Source organism: Lutra lutra, chromosome 10 (assembly GCF_902655055.1).
Source record: "Lutra lutra chromosome 10, mLutLut1.2, whole genome shotgun sequence".
In the NCBI taxonomy this organism is placed as follows: Eukaryota; Metazoa; Chordata; class Mammalia; order Carnivora; family Mustelidae; genus Lutra; species Lutra lutra.
In genome coordinates, this window is record NC_062287.1 from 113,695,240 (window position 1) to 113,704,668 (window position 9,429).

General features: G+C 69.3%; 1 protein-coding gene across 12 annotated transcripts in view; it reads right to left on the reverse strand.

The window, feature by feature from the left end:
* BRSK2 (BR serine/threonine kinase 2) overlaps window positions 1-7,822 on the reverse strand; it is a 59,333-nt gene extending 51,511 nt beyond the window's left edge. For all 12 annotated transcript variants that reach the window (XR_007121153.1, XR_007121150.1, XR_007121151.1 and 9 more), the window contains exon 1: window positions 7,375-7,822. Coding sequence is in view for 8 of the 12 variants with exons in the window: in XM_047693348.1 (XP_047549304.1) it covers window positions 7,375-7,468 (94 nt within the window). In the remaining 4 variants the exon portion in view is untranslated. The remainder of the gene's footprint in view (window positions 1-7,374) is intronic.
* Window positions 7,823-9,429: the final 1,607 nt, after the last annotated feature.

The window sequence follows — 9,429 nt, forward strand, 5'->3', positions numbered from 1 at the left end:
TCCCTCACCCCAGACGTCAAAGGCTCACGCCTTGATGCTGTCCATACACAGCAGGAAAACTGCCCAGGCTATACCCAGGCCCCGGGCTCCCTACCCCGGCGAGGGGGCTTCACCTGGCCTCTGAAGACCTGGGCTCCCGACGACCCCTGCCCACCTGTGCCCTGGCCTCCAGCTTGAGAGCAATAGTACCACTGGGGAAGCGGGACACAGGGGCCCAGTCTGCTGGTGGCCCCCATGTCTCCGAGAGAATGAGGGGCCTTAAGCTACCCTGCCTCAGGGCTGCCTCCCCACCCCAGCCCTGCCTCACCCCGTGGCCGTCTCTGTCCGTGGCTTGGCCCCCCTTGGGAGGCCCCCTAGCCAGGGAGAGAGCCAGCCAGGGCTCAGGAGAGCTCGCAGCCAGGCCAGGCAGGGGCTCCCCAGCTGGTTGCCTCCTCTCGCTGGCCACAGGGAGGGACCCACCAGGTGCCCAGGCGGCCGCCCCCAGCACAGAGGCCCCAGGCCCCTCCCACCCTGACCCTTGGCCCAAGCCAGCAGCTCCCCAGGAGGTACCCGGGCCAAACCACCCCTTGCAGATGCCACATTCCTGGCCAGGCAGCCTCCCACCGCCCCCACAGACGGCCCATGGCCCCGAGGCCTGACGTATCCCCAGCGCCCACTGCACCACTCAGCCGCATAATCGCTGTTTAGGCTGCCCTCCCACCTCTGCCCTGGGGCCAGCCCTGCCCTCCAGGGCACACAGTCTCGCCCTGCCTGAGCCCAGAGTGGACGGCAATGGGTGGAGGGTGCCCCCATCACCCACGGCAGGCTGTTGAGCCCCTAGTCCTGGGGACCCTCAGCCCCGCCACCAGTCCCCAAACCAGAACCATGAGGCCCTGGAAATCTTCTGTGCCCTGTGGTCAGGCTCAAGTGGGGTCAGCCCCAGGCCCCTGCGCAGACAAGGATGTGGCAGGCTCCGGGGGGAGGGGCTCTGTCCTCACAAGCTCAGGATGTGAGGTGTGTGTCCCCAGGATCTCATGTGGTGTTCTACACCTCCGTGTCCCCTCGAAACGCACCCAGAGGGACCCCGCTGCCCCAGGGCACAGCGAGGAGACTGCTCGGAAGAGAAGCGCTGGTCTTGGAAGCCGCAGGGCCTTTGGGAGCACTGTCCTGGGGGGTGGGGTTGCTGCCTGGGTCCAGAACACTGGCCCCTCAGAGGCTGCAGAGCACGGCCTGGGCCACCTCTCGGGGTGGGGCCGGACACAATCCGGGCTTTGTCCCTGCAGCCTCAGGCCCGGCCCAGCCTCCATCTTGTCCAGCGTCCAAGACAGCCGGCCAGGGGCAGCCCTGCTCAGCTAGCCGGCACCCCCGGGGCAAGGCCTCAGCCAGCTTGGACACCCGTAGCCAGGCTCAGGGAGGCTCACCCCAGGCCTGGGGCTGACCAGCCCCGCACCTGGAAGGGCTCCACCGGAGTGGCTGTCAGGAAACACCAGCCCTCCCCACACCAGAAAGGACTTCCTGCAGGGCCCCAGGGAGCCCAGGGGTCCCTCCTGTCCTCTGAGAGCCCAGATGGGACCTGACAGCCGTGGACCCGCTATCCTCCCGCCAGACATTGCCCACTGCAGATGTACCCTCCCACTAACATCACTCCCAGTATGAGCCCCACAGAAGCTGCAGGAACCCGGCTCAGTGGCAGGGGGCTGAGCAGCCGAGTCCGGCCAGTCCCTGGCCTAGGCCTCTAGCACAGACCCACTCCGTTAAGCTCCGAGGTGGCCACAAAGTCCTATGGGCCCACCCTGCATACCCAGAGGGAAAAGCCAATGTGGGGAACACATGGGGCCCAAGGCTGGCGGCAAGACCCCTTGGATGCCGTGAGAACCCTGGGAGGCGTGCGGGCCCCATACTCGCTGTCGGGAAAGGGACCCCCCCAGAGAGTGCGAGCCCTCCCAGGCCCCAGGGACACCATCCACCAGAGGCAGGCAAAGCAGAGGGGGGCTCTGGGGCCCAGGGAGCCCCAGGTGCAGCCACACCCCAGTGGGCAAAGGCAAGGTGACCCCGGCGGTCAGCCGCCTCCTCCCGCAGCACAGCCCTCGGCCAGGGTGCAGGCAGCAGAGCAGCCTCACCCACCCGCGACCCCTGAAAAAGCCAGTTCGGGGTCCCATGGCCTTGAAGGCACAGGTATTCTCCAAACCAGAGCAGCAGGCCACCACGAAGGTGCCCTAACCGCCCAGCTGGAGACCCGTGCCCCTGGGTGGGGCCCAAGCCAGGTTGATTTTCTGTGCCACCCCCTGTGCTGGCCCCACAAGGTCCTTCTGGAGGCTGCGGTGGGGGTGGGGGGCAGGGGAGCCCAAGGAGCCAGCCCTGGAGGCCCCCGTCCCACACACTTCACCAGGTGTGGCCAAGCCTCTCAGACCACAGAAAGGGTCAGGATGCCCCTGGCCACACTCAGGCAAGCTGGGTTCGGGGGCAGGACCCAGAGCGCCTCACTGTGTGACTCCTCTCCCCTAAACACAGTCCTGGGTGGCTGCCCCCCCAACGCAGAGCCTTCCATGTCGACCTGCTCTGGTCCTGTCTCTACCCTTGCAGGTGGGAGCACCCTGTTCCCAGACAGCTCTAGAGACAACCAGGCCCCTGGGCACAGGACACGCTCTTCCCACCTCACCCTGGGAGCCCTGGCTGGGGGCGGGGGTACTGGCCTCAGCGCTTGGAGCCGGTCTGGCAGCACCGGCTTCCCCTTCGCACTGCCCAGGCCAAGCCCTGCACCTGGCACGTCCTTCCAGCTACACACAACTCCCCGGCAGGTGGGACCTATGAAAACTCAGGGGTACTCAGAGCTGTGGCCGACCATAGTGGGCAGGGGACACTTTTGAGACCAGGGTCCTAGGCCTCAGGCCACCCCCTGGACCCTCCCATCTTTACCTTCAGAAAACAGCCCGTCCTTTGAGGCGTGACCCCAGAAACCTCCAAGCTGAGCTCCCCTCCACTGGCAGGGACAGCTCTCAGTCCCAGCCGGGGGCTTCTGGGGGACAGCATGCACTGTGGGAGGGGGGCTGGGGAGCGCCTGTGCTGCTCAGCCGCTGGCAGGACACAGACCTTTCCAGCAGCTCCAGGGGCCCCGGGGGAGACAGGTGTGGGGGGCTCGGACCACAACTACTGGAGAATAGGGTCCTGCTACTTGAACACTGAAACCGAGCCTGTGCCATGAGCAGGCGGGGCTTTCCCTCCACCCCCAGGGAGCTGCTGTCCCTGAGCAGAGCACTCGGTTCGGAGCCTGCCTCCTGGCCCGGAGACGGGTTAGACAGACAGAGGCCCGCCTGCTGCACCGAGGGCGGAGGTTCACGGGGCGGGAGGAGAGATCCCCAGACACAGGAGGTCGTCCACACATGGCCAGCAGAGGCCCAGCCACTCTCCGCCCCGTCTACCTTCCTTTTGCTCTGGCTGCATCCCCTTCTCTGGGCCTCAGCTCCCAACAGCACCCTGGGGCCGACTCCAGCCAGCCCACCCCCGTCCCCCATCTCCGGGGCCCCCCCCACAGCCTCTTGCTGGCTCTCAAGCTGTCTTCTGCTCAACTTTCTAAAACCAAACACATCCTCCGTGCCCCAGGCACCTCTCCTCCCATTCCTGCCTCGGGCCTGCTCCATCTGCTCCAGCTCGGGGCCATGGGGCACCTGCGGGTCTACCTGTCTCCCCCTCCCTCACCTGTCCCATCATTGCCAGCTTCCCCCACCCCAGAACTCCTCTCCAGCCTACCTGACATCGGCACCCCATGGGAATTCTCCTAAAGGTCCCTCGAGGACCTCCAGGGGCCGTCCCAGCTCCCTCAGTGTGGCAGTCCCGTCTCCTCCCTCTCGCCACCCCTCACCAGTCTCCCAGGGCAGCCAGGTGAGCTGCAGGGTGCCCCCCGCCCCACGTCTCTTGTGAGCTGGACTGACCCTTCATATGAACACCAGGCCCTAGCCGCCGCCTCCTTGGTTTCCACCTGCAGACAGAGGGTTTCCGAGAGCCCCACATCGTACTAGGCGGCACAGCTCGGGAAACAAGACCCAGAGCCCATTGTCCTCCTCCTCCAGCAGGGTCCCCCGGCCTTCTGGTTGCTGAGCTGCAACCACGTTTGTCAGGCTCGGGTCTGGGCAGGCCCTGCTCTGCTCCCCGGCCTGAACAGTCCAGAGTGACACAGTGCACGACACCCCCCAGCTCTACTCGCCTACCAGGACCCACTCGGGACCCGCCGGCACCCTCCACAGATGCCTCTGCCCCCCAGGCGAAGACGCCTTTCCTGGATCAGGGACCGGATGGACAGCCTCGGCAGTGACACCTGTCTCCCCGCAGGTCCTGAAAACCCAACCCCCCAGTGGAAATCACGACACTGGCTGGGACAGAGGCCTCTTGGGGCTGCCGACACAGGTGCCCCCAGAACGTTAAGGACAGCTGTGCGGAGATGCCCAGGCAGAAGGAAGATGTGCTGGAAACCACAGCCACAGCAGCCCAGAGAGGTGGCCTAACACCCGCGCGAAGGACAGAGCCGCCCGCAGAGCCCAGCACCAACCAACAGCTGCGGGCCACGGGAAAGCTGCGGTAAAAAGGCTGGACCAGGCTTGCCACCAGCTCTGCCCTGGGCAGCACTCCCCACCCCACCTGAGTCCCAAAGGCCGCAGCCTGGGGCAGAGCAGCAGGCACCCCTTCCAAGGGGCCCTGGCTCAGGATGTGCAGGGCTGAGAGGACCAGCGGCCGCCCGGCTGACTCCCTCCCCGACCACAGCTTCCCCTTTGCAGGACTTGGGCAGAGTGCACGTGAAGAGCAGGGAGGACCGGGCATGCTGTCACCCGGGGCAGGCGGGGGGGACCCGGGCACGCTGTCATCTGCAGTGGGCTGCAGGGGGGGTGGCACTTGGAACTACAGTCTTTCATTCTTCCGCTGAGGTCTCCTGGCAGAAAGCCTAGCCCCAGATAAGGTCACACGTTTATCTCCGGAGCAAAAGGACAGGCCTACGAAACTGCAACTCTCTTGGCATTTGATGTTGAAGACCAGCCAGCAAGCCCCGGGGCCAGGCCCAGAGCACCCACACCCCAGGGACTCACGTCCGTCCACCAAACTCCAGATGACCCTTCCACAGAAGGGACAGTGAGACAGCACCAAGAGGACAGCCTCCCCCAGCCCTCCTGGGCTGCCGGCACTCGGGGAAGCCAGAAGGAACGCGGGATGGACAGGCCCCCCCCGGGGGGGCTCCACTAGGCCAGCAGCGACTCCCCTCGAAGGGGAGAGGGACCCGAGGAGGAAGGCCGCTCACTTTGTGCGCCCCTGGGAGCTGCTTCTAAACATCACAGGACAACGTGTTGTTGACACACGCGCACAGCACATCCTTTTGTATTCGCTACTGTTAATTGCAGTGGAAACCTCCCGTAATTACCTGTACAACAGATAACCCGGTGGCGAGTACGAGACCAGCCCCCGCCATGGAGACGGGCGAGCACGGCCCACGTATAACTCATTGCTGTCACCACTCACACCACGACGCTTCCTTATAATCACATTTTATTGGTACGATAATTAGATTATTTCACTGCTTCCCACATTCTGCTGCCCCAGGTCCCTCCCCCACTGGGGACTTCACCAACCACAGCTGTTCCTTGCAGGAAACATGCATGTTTTGAACTCAGACGAACACCAGCTCTTTGCCACCTCCTCCTTGAACCCCGGGCCACACCATCCCCTCTCCCAACAGTGCTGCCCCACTGCCAGAGGCCCCTTGGGGTCTCAGTGGTGAGCACAGAGGCTGTCCCCCCAGAGTGGGAGAGGGGCAGCTCCCACTGCCCCTGCCAGGCCCCTTCCTAGGCACTTTGCCTTAGTTCCATCACAGCCGCTGCCCTCCCTGGAGAGCCCAGGGCCTGGCCCACTTTCCTCCCTCACACCACCTCCTAGCTGCAACTCCGTGCCACCCAAGGGCCTTGGGAAGGGCCTGCAGCCTCCTGGCCAGAGCAGCTCCCTCCTGGACCCCCACCCTGCACCAGCAGGGTGGGACCAGCACTGCTGCACCCTCTTCCTCCCTTCCTCCTCTCCTCTGCCAGCCCTGGGTCTAAGGAACTTCCAGAGAGACAGGGAGAAGCAGTCAGTGCCAATCGGACCTCTGGGCTGCCAGGAGAGGCCCATCCTGGGAGAAGAAAGAAAATGGCTGAGCCCAGCCTCCCACAAAGCCACTCTGTGAACGCCTGGCCAGCTGGATGAGGGGATGGCTGCTAGGCTGGGAGCTAGCCTGATCACCAGAAAGACAGCCAGGACCAGCCAGGGCCCTGCCTCCTCCCGCAGGCTGGGATTTGGAGATGTATGGTCCGGGATCCCGAACAGGGCCCAGTACCAGCCTCCCTGTCCCTCCCCTGGGGGAGTGCAGTGTCGCAGACGTTCCAAACAGCGGCTAGAGGAGTGCAAGGCGCTGTCCAGCCCTCCGGGGCGCCTTGGTGCTCTCCCACTCCCACCGTGGAGGAAGGTCCGAGCCTGGCCAAGGTGGCCTGGTTGGCCCTCAAGACGCGTAAGGCCGCCTCCCTGCCGCCTGCCTGCTTGCTCGCCCACCGCCGCCACCACTACCGCCGCCGCCGCCGGCGGCAGTTGGGGGTCGCGGCCGGGGGCGCGCGGCCCGGGGCGCAGCTGCTCGGGCAGCACGCCTATTAGCGCGGCCGCGGCAGACGGCAGATGGGCGCCCGCTCGGCCCCCTCCTCCCGCGGCACAATGGGCCGGGTCGCTCCGGCGCACAATGGGGCCGGGGCCGCGCACCTGCAGCCGGAGCCGAGGGGCGCTGGCCCGGTCCGGCCCGGCCCGTGCGCCCCCGTCCGCGCCGCGTGTCCTTGGGCCGCGCCCGGCCAACCGCAGCCGCGCGGCCTGCGGGATCCGCGGCGGGACCCGGCGCCCAGCCGCCCATTGTTCGCGGCCGCCGGCCGGAGCCGCGGGCCGGGCCTACAGCTCCCGGCTCGGGACGACCTCCTTCCTGGCGCCCCCCCACCCCGCTAGGCGCGCAGTCAGCACGGCCTCCCCGGTCGCGGGCCTGTGCGCCCCTGCTCCCCGGCGCCCGCGGCCCTTCCCGGCGCCCGGTCCTCATCCATGCCCCCAGTCCCCTTCGATGTCCTCGGTCCCCTGGTCCCCCCCCCACGTGTCCCCGGGCCCCCTCGGTGTGCCCGGTCCCCACAGACCCCTGGTCTTCCTGAAGCCCCCGTCCCCCGGCGGCCCGGTCCCGCCGGCCCCCGTTCTCCATCGGTGTCCGCGGTCCCCTGCGCCCCCCCTCCCGTGCCGCGGTCCCCTGGCTCCCTACGCCGGATCCCGGGTCCCCCTCGGTGCTCCCGCTCCCCCCGGGCCCCTGTCTCCCCGAAAGCCCCGGGCACAGCCCCCACGGCGCCCCGGCCCCGCACGCACCTGTCTGCCCCTTGCCCAGCGTCTTCTCCAGCCGGTAGGGCCCCACATACTGCGCGTGCTGCGCCCCGCCGCCGTCCTTCCCCGTCGATGTCATCGCTCCCGGGCCCGGCGCCGGCGAGGTGGGAGCCCCGGGCGGGCGGGCGGCGGCGGCAGGGAGGGGCCGCGTCCGTCCGCGTCCGTCCGTCCGTCCGTCCGCGCGTCCGTGCGCTGGGCCGGGTCCGCGGCGCCCCGGCGGGCCGCGCTTGCTCCGCGCCCCGCGCGCCTCCCCGCGCCGCCGCCCCCCGCGCCCGGCTCCGCTGCGGCCCGGCCCGCGGCGCTGCCTCGGCTCTCGGAGAAGACTGGGCGGGCGGGGGCACCAGGCTTCTGCCGCCGCCGCCGCCGAGGCCCGCGCCCCGCGCCCCGCGCCCCCCGCGCACGCCCGTCAGTCAGTCCGCGGCCGCGCAGCCCAGCCGAGCCGAGCCGCCGGGCCGAGCCGAGCCGAGCGGCCGAGCCGAGCCGAGCCGAGCCGAGCCGAGCCGAGCGGCCCGGCCGAGCCGAGCCGAGCCGAGCCGAGCTTAGCGGCCGCGCCGAGCCGAGCCGAGCCCGAACGAGCGCAGCCGCCTGAGGCGGTGGCGGCGAGTGGCTCCTGCGCCCGCCAATCAGCAGCATCAACCAGTCAGCGGCGCCCTGGCTCCTCGCTCCGCCTTTCGCCCCGCCCCACAGAGCTGGACTCTGTGAGGCGAGGCCGGGAGGGGCCGGGCGAGGAAGACGCTACCGGGGCGGGGCAGGGGCGGGGCGAGGGCGGGGCGGGGCCGGGCCTGGAGGTCTCCAGCTCTGCGGTCCTCACCCCCGCCCTCCTCCCGCCGGCGCCCGGACCCCGCCCCGCCTGCCGCGCTCCCGCGGCGGAGCCGGGGTCCCGGAGGCTCCTCCCGGGTTGCTGCTGCGGCGGGGCCCCCTGTGCCCCCCGTCCCCCTGGCCCCTCCCGGCCCCGCCGCGCCGTCCCTGCTGGCCCGGATCACCGCGGTCGGAAGTCTCTCGCCCCCTCCCCTGTCCCGGGAGGGGCGGCGCCGCGGGCGGCGAGCGGCCGAGCGGTGACCTTGCGCCTCCCGCGGCCGCGCCCCGCTGGCCCCCGCTGCATTCGCCGGGGTGTCCGCGGCGACCAGCACAGCGCGGTCAAGGAACTCACCCAGAGTCACACAGCAGCGCTCCCCACTCCCCCCCCCCGCCCCAGCGGCTCCCGGGCCTCTGCGCGGGCGGCCTTCCGCGGCTCGGCGGCGGGGCCGGGGCTCACTGGCCCCGACGGCTCCGCAGAGGCGTCTGCAGAGGCCGCCGGACGTGGAGGCCCCGATTCTCTCGCAAAGACGCTGGCGCGGCAGAGGGTAGGGGCGGGGGAGCCGGGGCCGGGAGCCCAGGACCCTGCGGGCGCCGGGGCCGCAGCCTCGGGGCGGCGGCCGGGCCCCCGGGCCGAGGCGCTGGTCTGCGCAGGGCGCGCCTGCGACCCGTGTGCTGCGCGCTCCCCGCCGGGCACCGCCAGCGACCCCCAGTCCATCGGGACCAGCCCCCGCTCCTGCCCACCCTGCGGGGAGGGCTCTGAGGACGCTGCGAACTCCCGGACCTTTCCAGCGCCCGCCGGGGCTGGGGGGCCGGCGGGGCTGTTCCCACGCTCCCTCCCCTTTCCCAGCTCGGCCAGGGGACACCGCGCTCCGCGCTCTGCCCCGCTAGGCTGCGCGCGAACCAGGTTCTGTGCTAAGTGCCTGGGCCTGGAAAGGTGTGCAGCCCTAGTTGGGGCCCTGGCCGGGGCGGGGGGGGGGGGGGGGGTTCACAGCATGAAACACGGCGTCAAGGGCTCAGCTCCAGGCGCGGAGCTGTGTGCCAACTGGATTTAAGGAGCCTTTGGCACCTTGGACTAAAATAGCCCTGTGGCCAGCTCTCCCTGGACACAGACCAGTGAGCGGGGTGCAGAGGTCCTCTGTACGCAGAGGTGGGGGGCTAGCCCAGGAGTGTCCCCAAGAGGCACCTGCCCGTTGAGGAACAGAGTCACCACAGTCTCGTGGGCTGCAGGACTTGTCAGGACTC